Source organism: Meleagris gallopavo, chromosome Z (assembly GCF_905368555.1).
Source record: "Meleagris gallopavo chromosome Z, MGAL_WU_HG_1.1, whole genome shotgun sequence".
NCBI lineage: Eukaryota > Metazoa > Chordata > Aves > Galliformes > Phasianidae > Meleagris > Meleagris gallopavo.
In genome coordinates, this window is record NC_139435.1 from 41,272,299 (window position 1) to 41,296,448 (window position 24,150).

The 24,150-nt window shown below is 40.7% G+C and overlaps 1 protein-coding gene across 1 annotated transcript; it reads right to left on the reverse strand.

Moving 5' to 3' along the window:
- Positions 1-3,507: 3,507 nt before the first annotated feature.
- On the reverse strand, positions 3,508-13,102 carry LOC100546989 (fructose-1,6-bisphosphatase 1). Its single transcript, XM_019610552.3, has 7 exons — positions 12,864-13,102; positions 10,559-10,721; positions 8,707-8,799; positions 7,542-7,685; positions 6,202-6,339; positions 4,903-5,022; positions 3,508-3,905 (listed from the first exon to the last, which is right to left on the reverse strand). The coding sequence occupies exons 1-7, from the start codon at positions 13,031-13,033 to the stop codon at positions 3,714-3,716; spliced, it is 1,020 nt and encodes a 339-aa protein (XP_019466097.3). The 5' UTR covers positions 13,034-13,102; the 3' UTR covers positions 3,508-3,713.
- Between the last annotated feature and the right edge of the window lie 11,048 nt (positions 13,103-24,150).

Sequence of the window (24,150 nt, forward strand, 5' to 3'; positions counted from 1 at the left end):
AGGAGCTGCATTTGTAGGCCAAGAGTTCTGACATCCCTTTGCATTTCTTTTTTACACTTCAATATTTCTCACTATTTTCCTAAATGTCTCTCTTTCCCCATGTGTGATACATCTGAATGCAAAGATTTTCTACTTTGGAGGTGAGCAGATCCAGTCCCAGGATCACATCCTGGCAGGTTTGAAGATCTCCAAAGAAGATTCCTCAGCCTCTCTGGGTAATTCGTGCCAGTGCTGTGTCACTGCACAGTAAATAAGTTTCTTTTCATGCTCAGCTTAAACTTGTTCCAGTTTGTGCCCATTGCCTCTTGCTCTGTCACTGGGCAACTTTCAGGGTAAGGAGAACTGGTGAGCAGGACTTCCCAGATGGAGTAGCAGGCAGATTTTCCATTCCATCCTCAAAAGCAAAAAGGTGGGAAATAAAAATTATCTGGAACATTTTCTATTTTCTGTGATCTAGTTAAAAGTCTGTGAGGCCATTCCAGAATATACTAAAGGGTATATTCCAGAACACCTTTTGCCAGGACAGGAGCCTTTCTTTCTTTCAAGAGACTTTGAGCAAAACTAAAAAAAGATATATTTACAGAGCTGTGGGTTAGATCGTGGTGAAGATATGAATAAAAGAAGGGAAAGATTCACATTAGGCGTGTAAACAAATCTGCTGGTTTAAAATACAACCATTACATTCTGCAAGTTATTTCATCATCGTAATGGTTCTCAGCATGAGGAGTACTAAAATGCTCTTAATGCAAAATCTCTTTCCTGTGTAGCACTGTGGTACCTCATCAACTTAGCAAATAAAATTCGTCGACGGTGTGGGCGTCTGTGTACTATGGCTTCTAACATTTGTCAAAAACATCACGTGTAGACCTTCTTTGCTATTGATTCTTGCATACTGGTCAAAAAGACAAAGTTCAGAACCACTTCTAAAGTTTGTTTTGGAGTTAGCAGTTCAAAGAGTGTTCAAAGGTCACTGTTTCCCTCTTTAGTTCTTTTTTTTTTTTTTTTTTAACTGAAAACTTCTCAAATGCTTTCTACAGCTGTGGATTGTTCTTAGTAAGCTTAGAACACCTTAAGGTACAGCTTGAACAACACTTCTTCAGTAAGACGTACTTATGTAAGAATGTAAGAATCCTCTAAATGATAAAAAGCCCTACTGTTAAGCTATATGAAATACTATTATTTAATAGGTGGAAGAGAAATAAATAAGATTGTTTTTAAAATGTGTGATAACTATAAACCAGTCAATAAAGTGGATTGTAATAGGACAGAAAGGATACTAAAAATAAAGCAACTTAATTTGATGGATCTGCAGATCTGCCTCCTAATACAGTGATTACACAAGAGTTCTTGAAGCTGATTCCCACTGCCATTGGTGTATAGGCTATCCCTGCACCGTAAAGGTGACACCTCTTCTAACTGCTCATAAATGTTAGTTGCTTGGATGGTGCTGCCTGAAATTAGAGCTGGTGACCTTTCACCAAATGCCACAGTTCAGCATCTGAGCAGGGCCAGAGGTAGTGCAGGAGCTGAAGATGGATGCCCTGTCAAAGTAAGCCCTTCTGCACAGCTCTCATACACCAGTATAGCCCTGCAAAGGAACTCTGAATGAGCTGATGGAGGAGTTCTCCCTGAAAGTGGCTGCGTGGGAGCTCTTCCTGTCATGGGTACATGTATTACAGGCAGGAAGAAAGAAACAACTCACTACAAAACACTCACTATAAAATGTCAGCCCACAGGGAAAAAAAAAAACAAACACAAAACACTGGAAAATGTCCTGGTAAACACAGGCAGTATTGCTTTTCTTTCTATAACCTTTCCCTCTTGCCAGTAAGTTGTCTTAAAAATAGATGTATGCAGCCCAAGGATTCTTGAAGGGGCTGAGGGTGGAATACAGCTGAGGAGTTACTATAGCTGATTGAAATAGGTGCTGTCTATCTTAAAAGTTGGGCAATGGGTTGGTGAGGCACTGTAGTCCAGACTGATGTGTGGAAAGTGAGAAAAAAACCCAAAAACTGTAAGGGCTCCCAGCTCTCTTCTTATTAGTGTCCAATTAATGAAATAAATGAAAGTATCCAGTTATGGCTCTGAGAACAAATTGAATTAAAACCTTAAGGGTCTAAATAAATTATGCACTGCAGAAACAGTCACATGCTTTGCTCTAGGAACAGCATCCAGAACATCAGTGAAGTCCTTCCTAGCACCATGCCTGCTATGGCTGTTTGGTGAGCAAGAGCCCTCATAGTGCTAAGGGGTACACGCTAGAGCCAGTAAACAGGGAAATGCAGGAGAAAGAGCCAAGCAGCTCCCCCAGAAGTGCTTCAGGATGGAAATGACATCTCCACCCACACCCAGCACTTCCATGCATCCCTCTTCCTTTCAAAAACACAGATAAAACAGATGCAAAAACTATATTTTATCTCTTTTATAAAAGTGAGAGTGTGGCTACACCCCAGTGGCTGGTGTCCAACCTGAGCAGGCAGAGGGAGCAGCACTGGGCCTAGCATGAGCAAGACAGCCTTTGGTGAAAAGGCTGGGATACGGGAGTGACTAGGCAGACAGTAGTCCAGCTGTCCCATTTGCCTGGCCACATGGGCCTGAGTCCTCTCCCACCTGACTGCCTCCTTGTTTTCCAGACCGCGACACGGCCTGTGGAGGGCTAGGCGCTGCTCAGGACCAGGCACGTCTTCACAATGTGGAATGCTGGAACACAGGCAGAGCGAGAGCTAAGAGGGGATGGTCAGGACTGTCCAGACCCTATATGGCATTTGCAGTCCTGAACAGCTGGACAGTCCATCTAGCTCCTAAGCACTAAGGTTGTGTTCCCAGCAGCATGCTCTGAATCAGCACATTAAATGCCGACATGCTTTGTGGGAATCCTCACAATTTATTTCTGCTTACACAGCACAATTCTTTCCTTCTGTGGGAGTGCATGTTCTCAAAATAACGCAAAGAACACCAGGTGAGGATTGCTAGTAAAAGAGATGCTCTTTTTCAACCAGATTAATTTCTGAAGATGATGGCCATACCATCAGAGCAGAATGGTACCAAGCTGCACATGCTGTTTCCTGAAATTCAAAAATCCTCCTCCAAGATATCTCATTTTCCATTTCCCATACTTATATACCTGGATCTGACGGAAAACTAGCTGGCAGTATTAACAGGATGTGTCAGAGTTACCGTATATTAATGTGCATATTTCACAAATGTTAACTCTTGGTTAGGATAAGTCCATACTGAAGTACACTAAATAACTTGTAGAGCCTAGAAACGTGTGAAATCATCCATGTTAGCCTTTATATTTTCATCAAAGAACTATGGACTGGTCAAGGAAGGGTTACTCACTGTAAGAGGCTGATCTTTAGTAGAGGACAGAATAAGACATTCTGGTGACAATATTGTTTTTTTGAGAAAGTTAGGTATCAGTGAACATAGCACAATCTTTTCTTGTAGTATCAGAGATTCCGTGTAATTAAAAAAGATAAATAAAAAAAACCAAACATTTTCCCCTTGTTTTCTTTCAATGCTTCCTTTAATACAATCTTTTAATGCCTTTTGTTTTACAGTACAACCGCATTTTAAAAAAAAAGCTTACGAAAATGTGACTTATCCCCTTTCTTGTTACAAAGGCCTGACAGTTCGGACTTGCAATATGTTCTTTGGTTTAGCTTTAAGGCATTCCTTCCCATCTGCATAGTGACTGCAGCAGGCCTTCTTCATTTAGCTGCATGTTTTTTGACAATTTCCAGGTACTCCTTCACATCATCAGGAGATCCCAAGACAACAGGCACTCTTTGGTGGATATCCTCAGGCACTATATCTAGTATTGACTGATGCCCTGTTGTTGCTATTCCCCCAGCTTTCTCAATAACAAAAGCCATGGGATTGCATTCATAGAGCAGTCTCAGCTGTAAGGCAAAAAATCAAAATGACAGTGGTCAATCCAGGCAATGCTCACAATCACATAACTCTCCGGCAATTGATTTAAAGCCAATCAACACTTGTAGTACTCCATACTTAATACAAACTTGACTCCAGAATTGTATGTATTTTTACTGTAAACAAAGCAGGAAGAATGCTGGATTTGCTCAGTTTGAGTGCTTTCTCCATAGTTCATGTTTGCATTGTGCTCTTTACAACAGAGATAAAGCTCATATGTAAGACACAGCCTTTAACAAGGCAGCAGATCGTATAGTAAGAAAAACAGTGGCCCTGAGTATGCCATTAGGTTTCTCTAATGAGTAACTGAATCTTATCTGCAACCTGAAGCAATAATTTATGGACAGTTACAAAACAGATGAAAGGTCTTTGCTGAACAAATAGTTGCCCTGTCAGCCCCTAAGAGCGTGCTTTTCCACAAGGGACTGTCTGTTACCCTGCAGAAGCAGCCAAGCATGGTTCCTCCACATGAGGCAGCACCATTAAGAAAAAAATGCAGAGGTTTTCCTGTTCAGCAGAGCTTCTCTTAAGGAGCGCATTACATTTAAGCTTCTGATATCTCAGATTGTAATCGGAATCTCAGCATAGTGTGAACCCTTTATTTTGTTTTGTAATTTTTCTGCTTAACTGGGGACACCATGGTTTGTGCAGAGATGGTATGGAGAAGACTGCTTAAACAAACATTCCCAAGTGTGTTCCTGCTGATGATCCATGATCTATACTCATGTGAATATAACGAAAAAAATCAGTACAGTTGACAAGGCTAGAAGCAGCCCTAAATTGGTGTCTGACAATAGGTTGCTGTCTCCTGTGATAGCGTGCAAAGAGTGGGTCATATGTGCATATCAGAGATACAAGCTTCCAAGTAGTTGTAAGAATTACATTCTGGAATCAAAATACTCATCTGTGACAGTAAAATATCTGCGTAATGCAACTTCTTCTGTAATTGGACTTATGCAGATTTACCTTCCCTTTAGGACTTTTGGAGTTAGCAGGATACAGAAAAATTCCTCCATACACCAGCGTGCGATGTACATCAGCCACCATAGATCCTATGTACCTTCCACCATATGGTGAACTGCCATCCTATAGAAAGACATTCAAATAAACGTAACTTTTGAGTACATCAGGTTAGTTTGTTTTTTTTTTTTTTAATCTTAGTGGTTGTAACATCTACCTCCTCCATGCTGCAGTTCATAGTACTTTAGGATAAAAATTCAGTTTCTTCCTCATTTTCTAATTGGGAAAGTGCAAGGAAAAGAACAGATGGAAGATCTCAGAATGGATGAGTGGTGGTGCCAACAGCAGAAAATGCTGCCCAGCTCTCCAACAGTGCTCTAACCCTTGGAAAACACTACATTTCTAGTAGCAAAAAGATCCAGTGGTGGAAACTGATGTTAGGTTTTTATTCTATTGTAATGAGGAGGAAAAAAAAAAAGCAAAAGAAGTAATTGTTAGTAATTCTTTTTATCCTTTTGCTTCAGTTTTTACAGCTCTTTTGTTAACAGAAAGTTAACATTTGACTACTAAAATTTGTTCCTCAATACACTGCAGATAGCATCTTTCAGTATCATTTTCGTATCTTAATAAACAGCACCTTAAACCTACAAGTCACCAGAATAAGTACAGTCTTCGTACAAGAATGGAGATGAACAGTACTACATGTTGACACTGTTATTCACCTAATAACTGCAGTGAGGACAGAAGGAAAGTGTAAGAATGGATATGTTTCTGTGGGTATTCCTCAGAGCTTCAGGCCTTCCGATACCAGGAAGCTGCATGATCACAAAGCAGACCTTGAAAGAACATGAACTTTTCACATGAGAGGCTCCTGGGGACACAGCCCATGTTATCACTGAGCACAAGGTCAACACCCCCACTCAGCTTCTACATCTAATCAGATGCTGCAGTGGGGCAGCAGCAACCTAAAATGCCTGTAGAAAATGTTTCTTCATCATCAGATGACACTTCCTCTCTACTTTACCACTGAATGCCCAGTTTTAACCCAAGAACAGTTACTCAGACCCCTGGCCAAAATCAGAAAATAAAGAAGAAAAGGAAGGAAAAGCAGAGATGGAGTATAATACTGAAGGTCAGCTGCTCTAACTAGCAGTCCTACACACACAGATACATTTTAAATAGATTTTAAAAAAAGAAAACAAGCAAGCTCTGGAACATCATACATGAGGCAGTAACTGATGTTAAGGCAGGAATTGCTAAGTGTAACTCATGGTCAGAAAGCTTCTCTGAAACTGCATTTTTTACCTCAGGAAATTTCTTCTTCCTGAGATATTCAGTGACTGCAGAATCAAAGTATTTGGCATAGCCTTCATTGAGACTGTAGATACTCCCCTTCTTTTTGATTTTCACATCCCTATCAACCAAAATGAATTCTCCAATTGCCTAAAAATAAGAAAGAAAAATAACATGTCAATGTTGTTTTCTCATTTATTTATAAAGTGAAAGCCAATCATATACACAGCTTAGGAAATAATCACTAGAGCTGCTACTTTCTTTAATGATTCAATATCTGTGAAAAAGGTGGTATTTGCTATTTAGATACAGCTTAGAGCAGGAATCATGGGGTCATGCAAGCTTCTTTATACTACCATTTCCAGCTTTCTCTCAGTTTTCTATATAAAAAAAATAATGCTGTTGCCTGTAAATTCATTTAGCTCTCCATACTTTTGCTAAACCCATAACAAAGGAATAGCTATGAAGAGTTCAGAAACTGAGAGTGCCAGATGAAGCAATATGCAAATGTTTCCAAATAGATATTAATACACTCTAGTTTGTCCTAGCTTGGGCTCACTAGAAGACTGAAGCCAAGAGATTTGATCTCTGTAGCCAAGGGCTGGGCTGTTTAGTTTTCAATGGTGTAAATGTCTGTGTTAGTTAAAGCAAACAAAATAACATTCATACATGCTCAAAGCTGTCTCCTATCTGAATATAAACAAAAACACATGCAGCTAATTAAGCTTTTATTTTACAGGGAGCACCACATTATATTTCCTGCCTCTTGACAGCTGCAGGTTCTAAAACCTTAATGCAGGCAGGTGCCACGTTCTGGTTAACTGATAACACAAATATGGGTTATTATAGCAAACAACTTTCTGCCGTGGTCAATATGCCTTTGATTTTAAAACTTACACATCAGTATGTTCTACAATGTCTAATACATTCACACACATCACTTACTCTTTTACTCATCATGGTGAGATCTGAAAATATAGAAGAAAGTTAAGAATCTCTGCTTCAACAGTTTACTAAGACCCTAGCATTAAGAAAAAAAAGGCATAAAAAATACTCAGCTGCCTTCTGCATTGCAGAAAATACCTTGTTTTAAATGCCACATTATTTGACACACACTGCACATCTGCTTCACTGATTTGACTGTCTTCCCATTGCTGAATTGCTGACTGTAGCAGGCAGGCAGAGTGCAAAAATCTCTTGATCTTAGTTTTGACAGGTTACAGAATGTACTTCATTTTTCCACATCAGCTTTAATTTGAAAATTGCTCCTTTGACCTTTCTGATGAACAAATGAGTCTTACAGACAGTATCTTGTCATCCCTAACAAACAAATAAACAGAAGACATTCTCACCGGATCAAGCATAAAACAGTTGACACCTCCAGCAGAAGTAGCCAGTACCAGCATTGTGGCACTCCCATAGAGAGCATAACCCGCAGCCACAAGATTACGCCCTGGCTGTAAAGCATCTTTCCCAGTAGGTTCATCAGGGGATACCTAGAATAAGAAGCACAAAGAATTACTTCATTTTTTAAATCTGGTATATAATATAACTGAACTCTGAGATAGGAATCATCTGCTGCATATCCAAGCACAAATTCTTGCATGGCTTACAATTAGGATTCCTAGTAGATGTGTTTTATTATTGTATGCATTACGTATAATGAACAAATTATATGGAAGAGACAAACACATTCATCTAGAAATGCTCTTATATAAGTCTTGTTGGAATGCAGGAAACAGGAAAGGATTAAGGTGATAATATAGAGCTGCGCACCTCCTTGTAGGTGGTGATGAACATAACTGGAAGCAAAACTCCAAGGCATAATTGAAAAGCAAGCAATGAAAAATGACTCATGGAGTTTACAGCTGAGCAAAATGTCTAGAGTTGTTTTATTTTCCTTTGCTTCATCGAAAAATGAATTGGGAAATAGTTACTTTAAGGGATGTGAGAACGTACAAAAGATGATTAAAACAGACAGTTGGGTGTGTTTTTATCTGACTTACTATTTCCCCCATCTTGTGACATGTAAGTCCAGTATTTCAGGCTTTTCAGACAAGGTTTCTGCCTTTCAGAGAGAATTAGACACTGAAATGCACATGCCATATTTCAGCTCTGATTTACATTTGAAGCCTGTCCTCAGGCTAACATAACTATTAGTACAGAGAAGAAGAAAACCTGAAAGCGCATTTCCCATGTAGATAACAATCACATGGTATTTTGTCTTAAGAAAATTATTTATAAATCTAATACCAGCTATGTTCGTAAGGGGTGACTCCTCTAGCTGACTAATTAAATATCAGCAAGGCTTCCATATTCTTCTAATGTCCATCTCCTAATACAGTGATGCAAATCTTTTATACAAGCATCTGAAACAGCAGACTTAACTTACAGTCAGTCCTGGAAAGTCTCTCACAAGTAAGTTTAGTTAGATTTTATTAAATTTTTGTATGCAATTCTATTTCATTCAAAGGTGCACAATAATATTTTTTCCCATCCTATAAGAAAGCATTTTACCTTTCTATAGATGCCAAAGATGGTCCCAATGGAAACAAGACAGTCAATGTTAGATGATCCATCCAGAGGGTCTATGCAGACTATGTATTTACCCTAAAAATATAAAGTGTGTGACATAAAATAGTAACATTTGCTTATTGTTGTAATATAATATAATATGTATTATTATTGTACCTCCTACAAATAAAAGTATTCAGTAGATAAACGTACGCTTCAAAATCAATATAAATTAAAATGCTCTTGTAGATTATGAAGGAACAGAATTCCATAATTGAAAGAAATCTGACTTGCATTTCATTCTTAATTACAACTGTGATTTGTGCCACAGTAGAATCTGAGGAATCCTTAAAGTAAGTAACAGATAATGAAACACCAAAGCTGGTGATGTTTTTTTTTTTTTGTTTGTTTTGTTTTTTGTTTGTTTGTTTGTTTTGTTTTAATTTAAATAATTAAGTAATCATTTTAGTTTCATATATCAAGCTAATGCTGATGCTGATCCATTTTGATAGACATCCTCTAATGTCTATTATTTAGCCTACATTTTCTCACCTCTAATGAGACTGCATGCTGAATTTTAGGGAAAAAGACAAGAATATCTTTTTTATTATTATTATTAAGAGCTAAAATTAGAGAGATTAAATGACACCTGACATTCAGAAATTATGCACTTTACTGCATATTCCACTTTAAAGAGTGTAACAAAGCCCTCTGCTCAGAAATGGACAGAAACTCAGAAATTATTGCAGACAGTTCCTGGTTTTGCCCTGTGGGCTGGGTGCTCGTCCCCCCAGAAAGGAGTGGTTTCTGCCTATGGCTGTATTAAGAATTCTTGCAGAAAAAGAAAACTGCCAGTACAGGGAAAACAGCTGTGCTTTTTATGTAGCTCATTTTTCCCTTATCCTGTCCGCAGTCACTAATAATCACATGTGTTTGCATGTCTGCTTTTCATTCAATTCAACTGTGAAAACCAGAAAACTTTTTAAACCCAGGAATGCTATACTCTGCTTTCATATGGGTAGGAATTCTGAGAAAAGTGCCATATTAACTCACATTTTGTTTAAAAAGAAGCATTAGCATCAAGCCTTCCCTCAATGAGCTGTGAGGATCTGTAATCACATTTATTCAGATCTAAAGAAGATCTAAAATTTATCCAATGCCAACACGATCCATTCTGAGGGATTCTCATCAAAGAAAGAGACAATTGCTTTGACAAAACAAATGTAATACTTCCTGGATTATGTTTGCTGTTTGTTTTCTCTATACTTTTTACTCAGATGTTTTTTTTACACACCAGAATATTAGCCAGCAAAAAGGAACTATGATCATTCAAGAAGTATATGCAGACTAGGAAATATAATTAAGATCAAAAAGTCAGAATGATTTTTTGTGTCACTGTAAAATCTTATTTTCATGCCTTCTGGGAGAATTTGCCTGAACTGGAGAACTGAAGATCTGATCTTCAACAAATAGGTACTCAGTGCTTTACTCATACAATTCCTTTAGAAAAGTGCTGGATGGATTCAGAGTGCAGCTCCAGAAATCAGGAGAAAGAAACATGAAAAACACTTCCTCTGCAATTAAGAAAAAGTAGGCATGAAAGAAGGTGGAGAGAAACAGAGAAACAAATTTAAAAATCCAGTCTTGGGAACAGAAATAGCAGACAGGACAAACACAGGGACAGGAAAACACAGGCAGCTACAGAACAATCTAACTGAAAACTGATTTTGTGTGCCTATGGAAATGGACATGTTCTCTGAAATTTTTAGCTCAGTTTCAATTTCCCACATATGAAAAGATACAATTATAAAGACTGATCCCAAATAGAGTACTGAGAATTTTTAATACTACCAACCCTTCTGTCAGCTTCCACTATTACAGCATCCTTGTTTTCTTCTGACACAATAACGCATGTGCTGAAAGATGACTTGAGCATGTTAATCACCAAATCATTGGAAAGGATGTCCAGCTTCTTCACCTGATCTCCTGTCACATTGGTAGAACCAGCAATCCCATACCTAAAGTAAGGCAAGGAGAGAGCGACTAGTCAGAGGAGGGCACTGCAGCTTCCAAAGCAGCCCATTTCTGACAAGTCTATGCTTGAACAACAGTGAAGAGGAAACAGTACTAACGGGTGATCTCTCTGGTTTTTGCACCTGTTTTTTATTTGCCGTCCAATGGATCCTTGCTGACACCTGCAAGCATTACCTGTGTCATGAAAAATCTAGAAGACACTGAAGGTGGGGTACATAAAATAAGGAATCATAGTCCCAGAGTTATAGACACATACAGCTAGAGCAAGCTGTGGAGGCTGAATTACAAAACTGTATTACTTCATATAAACTATAAGGCCCAAACATTGTCCCTTTCATTCGATCTCCAGTCACAGCTGTTTACTATAAAAGCTAAGATTGTGCTAGAAACTGTATACTTAAGAAGTGAATGTGACCATGCTAGTTACATTGTAACTTCTCAGCATAGTTTGCTCTTGATTAGCAGTTCCATGTACAAATTCCAAAACAAATACTTTGCTCACACATAAATCAACAATTTTACGGTTCAGTGCTTTCAGCTTTTCACTTTAAGCTATAAACATGTCTTTGAGAATAAAACTGAGAAACATAAGCACAAAACACAAATAAAGCCTTGCCAGCTAATCAGAACTACTCTGTCTGGCATCAGGAAGTACCGGCAGACCTTGTGATAGGCGATGTTGAAAGCGTCCAGAAGAGAGACCAGGAAGTTCAGCTCTCAGCAGAGAAAAACAAGACCCAGCTCTGCACACACTGAGATTTCTCTAACGTACTTCAGCCATGATACACTGATCAATCCGAATACTAGTATTCAGGTCTTTTGCAATAATGCTGAACTTAGGAAAGCAGCAGTGTGCTACATGCAGGAGACCTGCCATGACTCTCCGTATGTCTGTTTGCCTCTGTTTCTGCTATGGCACCTTGAACATTTTTTCTGCAAGAGTGAAAGCATTTCTAGACAGTGTTGTACCTCCAACTCTAACTTTGGAGAGGAAGGTAGGGAGTATGCTCCACATGTGCCCAACAGCTACAGACCCCAGACCCAAAGTGCTGGGGCTGGGAGGGGATGTGCCCAGCATGCAGCCTGTGTGGGATGCAGTGCACTGACATGGAGCCTGTGGCAGCTCAGCACAGCAGCAAAGGGAGACATGAGGAATGGTACATTAGCCATAGCAAACAAGAGTGGAGGTGGGAATCCCTGGTCCTCAGTGGTCAGAAGAGCAGGTGCTGGAAAGAGCTAGAATGTAACAATGAGAAAGTGATGGCAATCATATAAAAGTAGAAGTCAAGAGAGCAAAATACTTCAAAAATGCAACAAGTGGAATATCCTTATTATCTCCTGGAGTTGCTTTTATTTTGTTAACTTCACTAAACTTTTCAACTCTCTAATAGTAAAAATACATTTTGTAATAAATACTACTCTGTATTGCCTTCACCCATAATATGTTTTCCACTACATAGTGTGTACATAGCACGGTACTGCTACATCTTTCATTAAGTAATGAAGCAGTTTACATCAACAATACAGTGATTTATATCACTGGGTAGTTATCTACAATAGTTTTACTTTTGTTTTAACACCTTGTGAGGTCTGATTTCCTCTTGATGCTCCTGGAGCAATGCTCCTTGGTGTCAGTTCTGCTGGCTGCCACAGCCTGCTCCTGAGGAAGACTTCAGATCCTCACAAATTTACAACGCTACAAAATGATGTGGAAAAAAAAAAAAAAAAAAAAAAAAAAAAAACTAACAGAGCTTGATGAAGCACCACATAGCACCAAGCAGTGCACTGATACTAAGTTATTAACTCCAGTGAGCAATAACCCAACTGAATACACTTTGCCTTTCAGCCGGCTCCTTTGGTTTTCTGGTTCAAAACACCCACACCTGGTTGATGAAGATCTGCGTGAGGGTCCATCAGCAGCAGCGTCTGCTAAAGGGACCAAGAAGCAAGTAATACAGCTCACTGCTCCTGGAAGGAGATGCTGTCCGAGATGCTACCGCAGTCCCGAGAGGAAGGTGGGAAGAGCAGAGGTACAGCAGCGCAGCCCGATGATTTACGTTCATCCCACCTCCCGCAGCTCCCAGCCGGCAGCCCCGACTCCTACTCGGGGCAGGAGTGTCACTCACAGGTTGGCGATGCCGGCCTTGCGCACGGCAGTGGAAATGGCCTTGACGGCGGTGCAGAGCGAGTTGAGGAGCTGCGTGAACTCCCCGGTGCCTTTCGCCCGCCGGCCCTCCTCCATCACGAAGCGGGTCATGGTGATGACATTGGTGTCGAAGGCGGAGCGGTCCGTCATGCTGCCAGCGTGGGTCAAGAGACACCGCGGTCCCGCCGCCGGCTCCGCACCTACACCCGAGGGCGGGACGCGCCCCTCCGCCCGCTCCCCGCTCCTCCCACCCCCCGCTCCGCCCCCGGGGCCGACAGCGGCCGGTCCTTCTGTGGGATTGGCGCAGCGCCACGGAGCGAGCCGGCGGCTGCGGAGTCGCAGCGCGGGGGTCACGGGCCCAGGCTGTTGCAGCTCAGAGGGCGTTTGGTCACCGCTTTCAGACCTAGGGCTTGGATTTTGGGCGGTCGTGTGTGGGGCCGGGCGCTGGACTCGATAATCCATGTGTGTTCCCTCCGACTCGGGGTGTACTGTGATTCTACGAAATACTCTTGTTACAAAACAGCCCCAGGTGCCGAGACTCTCCTGGATCCTGCTGCTTTTGGTTCTGGCCTTCTGAACTGTGCAGTAAAACCAAACAATACATTCCACTGCTTATTTGATCAGAAAAATGTAGACACTAGACCAAGCTTACTCAACAGTTGAGCCTAGACACAACCTTTCTCTGTTAATCTGAAAAATACAAATATGGATGTAAATGATCCACTTGTTACAGCGTAGAGTTCCTGTGTTGCCCATAACTTGATATTCACATTATCTAAAGAGATGAGTCCAAAAAATTGTGATTATTTATACTAGTTAAGATTATCCATTATTTGGAAGAGTACAGATTTAAGTGGGAAAACTGAAATCACAGGCTCAGATATTCCATATACTACGAAATGCAGGGCACATCTTCACATGCACATATGCTTTCTTCTATCTACACCTTTCCTACATCAGAGGTCTGCGAAAATAAACACCTACTACTGCCAGTGCACACAGCTTTGGCCTAATTCAGCCATGCCCGGCATTACAGGCAGGACTGAAAGCCACAGATTTAAATAGGTGTCATGCTCTTCAGAAGGGGATGATTCAGTACTTCCTATTCTAGACTAGAATCATAAAGGTGTTTCTTGGAGATGCTGGTGGATTTTTGGAAGCCTTATAAAACATCTTATTAGCTCTTTACACCCATCTGTGACAACTACATCTGTCCAGATTGTTGAGAACAAATAATAGCAAGCATCCTGCAAAGCTTGGATAAGGATTAAATTGTGTAGAGACAAGAGCCTGTAAACAGAAGCTAGGAAAACAAGGGGACTAAAGACCTTAATCGTGAAGACCCTAATAAATAGACCAGTGACCTGTAAGAAAAGCTATACTTTTGTGTAAAATAGCCATGTTCAGAGCAGTTGTGACCTAAGATTTCACCTTCTTTACAGTTCTCAGGAAGATCTCCTCAAGTTCTGAGGGAAATCTATGCCCTGTTGATATTGGTGAGGTAACTGAAGCAAGAGTTTTCTCCTCCATTCCTACCATGGAAGTCAGGTAGAAATAAGCAAACGGTGAAATGAGAGAGCCACTTGAAAGAATGCTAGTTTCATACTGGCCCATCGAAATATACATTTCCACTGTGGAGAGGTAACTTAATTATTTTTATCAGTTATATTTTGTTTATAAATTTCTGAAGTGCAGCATTGCACAATCTGTACAGAGAAGCTGTGGATGCCCCAACCCTGGAGACATCAAGGGCAGGCTGGATGGGCTCCTGGGCAGTCTGATATGGTGGGTGACTGCCCTGCCCATAGCGGGGGGTGGAGCTCAATGATATTTAAGATCCCTTGCAACCTAAGCCATTAAATGATTCTATGGTCTGTGAAGTCAAGACAACATATTTTCATGTCCATGGTCCAAGAGTATGCCCATATATGGGTCATTTCTGGGATTTTATTATCTGTAGAAAGTGGACTTCTCATTAAATAAGATCTACTAGTCAAAGACACTTGCGACTTGTGAGAATCTAAAGCTTAGCTCTGTAAGCCTAACGTTCACACAACTTTTCAGAAGAGTCTTCTCTGTACACTTTGTTCCCTACTATGCGAAATGGCTACCTAGCCAAGACATCTGGCTCAGTTTTTCTTTACTCTACCTAGACAATAACATGGGTATATCCTGAAGTGATTCTGATCAATTCTCAAATATGCATTTGCTAAAAGAGAACTTAGTAATTTTACCAAGTGCTGTAGCATGGGTGAAATTCTTGTCTCTTTGTCAGTATTTTCAAATATTTTAAGGCAATACACAAAGATCATAGAATCATAGAATGGTTTGAGTTGAAGGTTTTAAGATCACCTAATTTCAACCCCTTTGCTATAGGCAGGTATACATCCCTCAAGACCAGGCTGCTCAAACCACCTTCACAGTAAATAACTTGTTCCTAATATCCAACCTAAATCTACCCTCTTCCAGTTTAAAACCATTTACCCTCATCCTGTTGTTACCAGCCCTTAGAAAAAATCCCTCTCCAGCTTTCTTGTAGGCCCCTTTCAGGTACTGGAAGGCCTCTACAAGGTCTCCTCAGAGCATTCTCTTCTCCAGTTTGAAGACCCCCAGCTCTCTCAGCCTGTCCTCACAGGGGAGGTGCTCCAGCCCTTTGATTGTCCTCATGGCCCTCCTCTGGACCTGCTCCAACCACTCCATTCCTTCTTGTGCTGCGGCTTCCAGAACTGGACACAGTACTCCAGGTGGTGTCTCATGAGAGCAGAGGGACAGAATCACCTCCCTCGATCTGCTGGTCACTTCTCTTGATACAACCCAGGATACAGTTTACCTTCTGGGCTGCAAGTGCACATTGCCAACTCATGTTGAATCTCTCCCATCAACTGATATCCTCAAATCCTTCTCCTCAGGGCTGCTCTCAAGCCATTCTCATCCAACCTGTATCTGTGCTTGAGATTGCCTGGACCCAGCTGCAGGATCTTGACTTGGCTTTGTTGAACTTCATGAGGTTGACATGGGTCCACTTCTCAAGCTCTGGATAGCACCCCATCCTTCTAGCATGTCAACTGCACCACTCAGCTTATACCAAGCACCTGCAAACTTGCTAAGGGTGCACTTGATCCCACTGTCCATGTAGCCTACAAACCTGTTAAATAACACCAGTCCCAATTCTGATTCCTGAGGAACGCCACTTCTCACCTACTTGGATACTTAGCCATTGTCTGCAACTCTCTGAGTGTGACCATCCACGCTTTGCACAAGTCCAGGTGGACGATGTCAGTTGTTCTACCTTTATCCACCGATCCTGTAACTCCATCATAAAAGGTCACTGAGTTTGTCAAGCCTTGGTGACTCCATGTTGGTTACCACCTATCACTTCATCTTTATTTTCCACGTGCCTTAGTAGGGCCTTCAGGATGATCTGCTTCATGATCTTGCCAGGCACAGAGGTGAGACTAACTGGCCTGTAGTTCCCTGGATCTTCTTTTTTTTCCCCTCCTTGAAAATGGGGGTTATCTTTTTTCCAGTCAGTGGAAACTTCACCAGACTGCCATGACCTTTCAAATACGATGGACAGTGACTTCATCCACCAGTTCCTCAGAATACAGTGTAAATAACAGGAGCAAAATGGGAAAAAAAAAAAAAAAGAGAATGCAATTGTCAGAAGATTCTTGGACTGCAGAACAATTCAATTTATATCCTAAAACACGTGAGAATTCCTACAGCAACCATGCTATGTGGTAACTATAAAACTAATAGAGGATTAAACCAGAAGAGGGTAGATTCAGACTAGATAATAGGATTCTGTACACATTTTGAACTTTTCCCCTAGAAATCAGTAGTTAAACATTTATTGAAAATGAATTTCTGTCATTTGAGAAGAAAGGTCAGTGCTGGTTGATTAAACATTGCTGAAACTGTCAGTTCTGTTCAGAAGAAAACATAATCTTGTTCGCAAACAGATGATATCAAACTAGACACAGCTCACAGCTGACCTATGGCTCTAATTGTGCAAATCCACAACATTTTTAAACTATTATTTGGTTGAAAATAAGACATATAATAATTCCCAAGTACCTTGTTACCAAGCTTGCCTCTTATAGATTCAAGTGAGAGCCAAAAGGATAATGGGAATTAAGTGCTTTCAAAAAGGGTATTTTTTCCCCCTAAAGTAAGAGTGTCCGCATGGGATAGGGAAATATAGATCCCACTTCTGCTGAGAGAGATTCTGTTTGCAGAAGATGTGTGACAGATGTGGAAGTTTCTTTTCAGGTTTATGATGTGAGAGTCAGAACTAACAGTCACAGGGTGGTAGCTAACAGATGGTATCTCTAACTTACTGTGCTATTGTGAGTGGGACTGGGACACTGTGAAGGGGATGCCTGAGGCTGGTCATCATTTGCTCTGAGAGGTGGATTTGGAGAAACTGCAGTAGTAAAAATACAAATCGATTAAAAATTAATATCTAGTATATTAACTACAAAATGAGATTAATTTGATATCATGTGTTAAATTACTTTGCCAACTGAACTGGAAAGCCAATATAAACATAAACGCTGATGTATCGCGTTTCCAAGCTGTGCATGTACATCCTGCAGTGCTTGTACATTGCCCTCCCGTGGAAGCAGCGTGTGATCACTCAGTGTTGTACTATGAGGCTGGCTCTTCTGAGAGCGCACTTGGATTTCTCTGCAAGCTGAAAAAGTATGTAACATGCAGACACTAAGTGCTGAAAACAAAGTATATATGCAACTGAAAAATAAATGTTGAATTGTAATTTTTATTGTCATTTTAAAAACCTTGTTATTGAACCACAAGATCCTACCTTCTACATATAGTAAAGAGTGTGCTATCTGAAATTACTCATGCTATCATTTCCATCTTATAAAATGCATAAAGTAAAGCTTGTTAAATAATCACTGCAAGTCTACATTAACAAGATTCAAAAACTGCTGTGAACCTGAAGAATTTTCAGTGCACTTTTCACTAAGTCAATCAAATGCTAGACTCTTCATTTTGCAGGAATAAATAATAATTTTTATCAACATAATGCCATGGTTACATGATATGGTTTCTCAGTGCAACAATCAAATGGAAAAACACTGCCTTTCTATATTTAAAAAGGGAACCTAAAAATTCAAGTGGAATTTCCAGAGGTAGAACATGTTGGAAAAGATCAAATTCTCTGCTCAGACCCTAGTGCTACCCCTAGGGCAGATTTCTGGGCAAACATGTCATTAGTGTCCTTGCATATCCCATTGCCAGATCAAATAACTAGTTATGTCACTTCACCCCAAAGAGCAGCCTGCTCAGTTGTTTCAGATCCTGTTGCACATTTTAAATGAATGGCAGGACAGAAGGTTCAGCTGTGAGGGTTTGACCTGAGCATTTGTTTGGCTTCAGTAATTTTACTTTTGTACAGAGTTTCCATACAATCGCAGGTGTTTACCAGCACAAGTTGTTTATGAAATTACAGTTGGCCTTTCCAGTTTTATTTGTAGTGTGAGGGGGTATGATCAGAAATGATTGTTAGTGAGATACAGACTATGGAGAATGATACAGAAATGCAGTACAGTGTTCACAAAAGTCTTCTTTCTTGTAAGCCTGTGAAGTACATGGCCAAGAAAGGACACTGACTGCTGACAGTTATTCCCTGTTGTTCTTTACAAAACATATTCTGTTACATGACAAAAGTACAGGCAGAAAGATACTTAAAATGGCCTCTAACCTCTACATTTTTAAAATTAATTCTATCCATAGTTTGCATCATTTGCCACAGCTTCTAAATTCTAATTAAGCATCAGCTGATCAGTATAGCTGTCTTGAGATTTGAAGATGCAAGCAGAGAAGATCAAGGAAAAGACTTTATCCTGGTCCAGAGAGGAAACCTGAATAAAAATTCCTAATTATGTCAAGAATTTACACAGTCTGAGAGACAGAGAGAGCCAATAGGAAAAAGAAGCACTTACATGACAGGTAACTGCCCTTGTGACATTCTCTGTGTTTTCCCTCTTGCATTGCTTACTTGATACTTCTTTGATGACACAATTGCAGACTATGCAGAGGAGAGAAGGAAGATGCCAAGCATTTGCTAGGTTGGTTCTGCATAAATAGCAAGAAAGTTCAGCCCACTCAGATTGAACTCTACTGTGAGGTGGTATGACTTTAGAAATGGGAGTGAGAGAGGAGTAGAAAGAAACCTCTTCTTCAGATCACTATACAGAATCCGTTTGGTTCTGACAAGGTGAATGAACAGCAGCTTAATACTTTTCAATTAACTGATATCTAGCTAGCTAGCTAGCTAGGTAGCTATAGTTAGCAATAAAATCCTGACCTGAAGTTAGATTTTTTCTCACAATTTCCCATCATTGCTGCAAGTAGCCTCACTTTACCAATGGCAAAAGTAGCAAAAACATTTCCTTTGATAATACAATCTTGGATGTGTCACCATTGTGTTCTATCTTTGTACACCAGATCTGATCTGCAGCTGGAGCTTGTATGCAACAGTGCAACACAGAAAAGAAGTCATCAGGCATGACTGATGAACATACTGTATAACTTCTTCCTGACCTTGCATGCTTTTGTCTTGATTAAGCAATCCATGGTAGTACTCAATTCACTTGTGCATGAGTACATAAAAAGGGTTGACATGGGAAGGGTAATTTTTTCACACTGCTTTAGAATTTAGTTTCATGACTCATGTCAGCATGAATGGGTGTAGTCAAAATTTGATTTTCAAATGTGCTGGTGCATTTCTCAGTGCCAATCCATCACACAGCATAAGGTCAATAATAAAAACACAGCATGTGTCATGGGTGGTGGGAAACTGGCACAGGTAGCAATGCTGTAGTCAAGCTTTTGATTGCTCACTTTCTTTAGGAAGTGTATTTCAGCTTTCTCATCCTCCAGTTTCCAGGCATGCTGGATTTCCATTTGCTTTAGGGCACAAGGAACAGAGTGAGGCATATGTTCAGGTCCACAGTGGCAGCTGCAACTGTGTGCCAGATTTCCTTCTGCACTTCATTCCCCTCTTGCTCCCTGATTTCTGTGACGGGATTAGGAATGCTGTTTTGATTTTAGCTGGGACAAAATTGTTTTCTTCAGAGTGCCTGGTACGATGCTATGTTTTGGATCTAGGAGAAAAACAATGTTGATAACACACTGCTGTTTACAGTTGCTGCTAAGCAGTGTTGCATAGAGCCAGAGCCATTTGCAGCAAAGGGTCCAAGGAGCTGGGAGGGAACACGAAGCAGAAGGAGTTGTGATGGTGGTGGGAGTTCATTGCTTTTTCTGCTGCTCATGGGGTTAATTGGGCATTGGTTGAGGGTGGTGAGTAATTGCTTGTGCACCACTTGTTATATATGTTTGTATATACATGTACATAGTCATAACTATTTCTCTTTCTTGCATCTTAGTAAATAGTTTTATCTCAACGCACGAGTTCTACTTTTTTTTTCCAATTCTTTCCATCATCCCACTGGGAAGAGGGAATGAGCGAAAGACTGTGTGGTGCTCAGTCACCTGCCACGTTAAATCACAGCAGTCAAACTGATGCTCAACATGGGGCTCAGAAAGTTGAAATAATGGCAGATCTGACTGAAGCATGTTAACCAAGGGTGGTAGTTTGGTAACTGTTGGTCATTAAATTGATTCTTTACCATAAATATGGAGCTCTTCGAAAGTCTTCTTATGGAACAATACTATGTAGCACCTTGCTATTTATTTCTGCTGTTGTATTGTCATCTCTGGGGGCTGGATTAAGGTTTTCATTTTGCCACGCTGGCTTACATCATGATAAAATTGGCAGCCTATAAACTAATGTTTTGTGAATATTTGGTATTGCAGGCATCTTCGGGCTACAGAAACTATTAGTAATTACACCCTTTGCTTTGTCTCCTAGGGGGGTCTGGCTATAGAGGAAATAGGGGAGAATACTTTGCAGTAGTTCTTCAGCCTCCCTTTTACTTTTCCTTCTTTACGTAGAGCTCTAGAGCTAGTTACAATAGCTCTTGAGAATTCTGTATATCCATGGGATGATCAAATCAGCGTCCTCCACTGTGTCATGAATGTGTTTCAGTCTATGTTTAAATAAAACAATTATTTAAGAATATCTGGAGATCCTGAGATGGGAAGTTTCTTAGTGGCAGGGAGTGTGGGATGGTATAGGCAGGTGCCTACAGAATTGGGTACCCTGAGGAATTTGGAACTTCACCTCTAAATAACAGCAGAATCTAGAAAAACTAGTAGAATGTTTGGAAAAGATCTTCTGTCTCCCTAGAAGTCCTGCTACAGATCTTGTGGCTTCTCTAGCTCCTGTGGCTCAATGGCTGCTCCAGTCCTCACAACAAACTCTGCATCTGATCTAATCCCTGTGATGTCCTCAGTTTCTCAGACCTTTTTGACTGACCCTGCAGTTACTCTAACCCTCCTCATGGGCCCTGCAGGTGCCATGACCCTCACAACCAGTCCTGTGGTCACTCCAATCCCTGTGGTAAATTCCACAGTTCAATTAGAGCATCCCTGATACTGCCCCTGACATCTTGCTTATAAGCAAGATGAAAAAATGTCTATGAAAGTCAGAATGTTTAGCAAAGAAAAAAGCTTATAAGTTCATAGAAGAAGAAGATGAAGATGGAGTGGGGCCTTCACAAAGGTGGGAGGAGGAGGAAGAAACAGAAACTATTCAAATCCCAACACTGAACGAGCTGTGAGATTTGCAAAAAGACGTCAGCACACTGCCAACTGACAACTCTGGTGCTGGGATAATGGGGCCAGTAGCCTGGACTTAGTGGTCAGTGAAGCCAAGCAGCTGGGACCTCTTTCTAGGGAAAGTGGCATTGACAAATCATTGAAAAAGGGAAAGTCTTCCACTCTATGACAGTGACTCCTGTCAGCCATGAAAGAAAGATGTTCCTTTAGAGAAGACTCGATATTTTACCTGGGCAAATGGACCACCATGAAGAAAAGTACCCAGTACTTGAGAGAACTAACTGTGATAGAGATTATGTATGGAATTAACTTGGACAATTATACCAAATCCTGGGATCCAGATGAAATGAAGCACACGTGACCAATGTGGTGGAGAGTGTATGCCAGAGTTCTGGCATATGTGTCATATGCCAGAACTCTGGCAGGAATGAACTGGAAACATAATGAAAGGCCACAGCAGGTGCTGGAGGCTGTGCTCCATTACATTCCTTTAGTAGTCACTGCCCTAGCATTCTTCTAATCCTGTTTTAAAGCTCTGGTCCACATCCTCTGTTATAGAAAGCCTGAGACATTCACTACTCACTGTATGTAAAAATTCATTTCCTTCATAGTTTTTCAGCTAATCTCTTTCTAGTTTCAGCAAGTTACCCATAGTTTTAGCATTGCAGGCTCTGATGAACAACAGCACTTCATTCCATTGATGTGTCATCTTTGGGTTTTTGTAAAACTCAGCCTTTTCCCAGACTGACAGGTTTTATTGCTCCTCTAGGGCAGCTAATCCATATTGCTAATAGTTTCAAATTCCAGGAGATCCACTGCATCCTTCCTGATACTGGAATACACAGCATTCCGTAAGGCACCAAGAATCTCATGGTTCTTCCTGTCTTGTTTTCCAGCATCTATCCTAATCACTTCTCTGGCTTCTTTTCCTGCCACTGCTTTTTGTTACAGATTTCAAAGGACTGTGAGTTTTGCAGCGCTTCATGCCTAGCAAGTTTGAAACAAATATACATATTTCCATATGGTATTGCAAGATACAGCCCTAACCCAGTATTTTTTAAGTCTAGCACTGTTTACCTGTTACATTTTCTTTGATGGCCATTGAGCTGTAAGTGAGAGCAGAGTCCTGAGTGGCAGGATAGTCTCCTGTGCCAATCAGGGAGCTGGAAGTGTTGGAAGCCAGTTTCCAGTGGGGAGGCTGAGACAGTTACTCAATCCACTGTTGGAAGTGTACAGTGTACAGTGTACAGTGGAGAATGCAACCACTTCTCTTGACAGATTGAAATACATGACTGCAGTCTTCATGAGGAGCATCTGTACAATCTGCCAGTGTGGCACTTCGTAATTGTACAAACCATCTAAAAACTTGGCACAAGTGCTGAGAGGCTTAAGGCTACCACCTCTCTGAATGTCTGTGAGTAATGTTGCAGAAGGCCCAGAGAAGGAAGAAGCAAATGCAGAGCAAAGGATTCCAGTATCTTGTCTCCAAGGAGAAGCTAGAAATACAGCACTTAGGGATGAAAAGGGTTTTTCATGTTGCAAATATTAAAATGACTGCTCTCCTGCCACTCGTTCAGGAAAATAGGATATTCATGAGAAGAAAATTAGCATAAGATAATGTAGGAATAAGTGAAATCTAATCATAGAATCTCCAAGGTTGGAAAAGATCTACAAGACCATTCAGTCCAACTGTCCGCATATCACCAATAGCTTCACTAAACCATGTCTCTCAACTCAACATCTAAACGTTTATTGAACACCTCCAAGGACGGCGGTGGGCAAACGTCCCAGCCACTTCCTTCGAGAAAAAGGCCCCTAAAAGCTCGGCAGCAGCTGTGCAGCACCACAGCGTGACCGTCAGGTGGCAATGCTACTCTGGAACAAGTCCCGACGAAGGGGGGCTGGGGTGCGTTGATGAAAGGGCATAATTTTGTAGCGACAAACGAAATTGTTGGCACTCTACAGACAAGAAACTAAAGCACAGACTTTGTCCCATGCAGACTGCCATCTGAGAACGAGAGAAAAGAGAAAAAAACAGGAAGAAGTGAATATGCCTTTTTTTTCAAATGAGCTGCTGCAATGCTTGCAAGGACAAAGCTTCCACTGCCATTCAGAATCACTGTCAGTTTTTCTTTGCATTTTGCATGTTATTCATGGCCATTGCATCGTGTGGCATTTTGCTATTTGTGCTAACACATCACCTTCAGATTCTCCCATGAGAATTTGAAACAAACATACAAACAAGTCAACAAGCAACTTGTAGGAATAGCATATATTGCATTGGAAACACTCATTTTCAGTGCAGGAACTGGGTAAGGTTGCCACATAACGCATCCCAAGTGTTTCATATAAAGAAAAGATTAGAAGCTGTCCTTGCACATCCAGCACTTCCATGTGTATGACCAGATCACTACTTCAGCCATTTATAGGCTGAATACCAAAACCATTTAAATAGGTGCCATGTGTATTCTGTGACATGAAATCCTTGTGAGACGGAAGGAGTCATAAAATTCTACCCATGGCTTTCACTGTGCCTTAATTGCAAAGAATGAGCACAA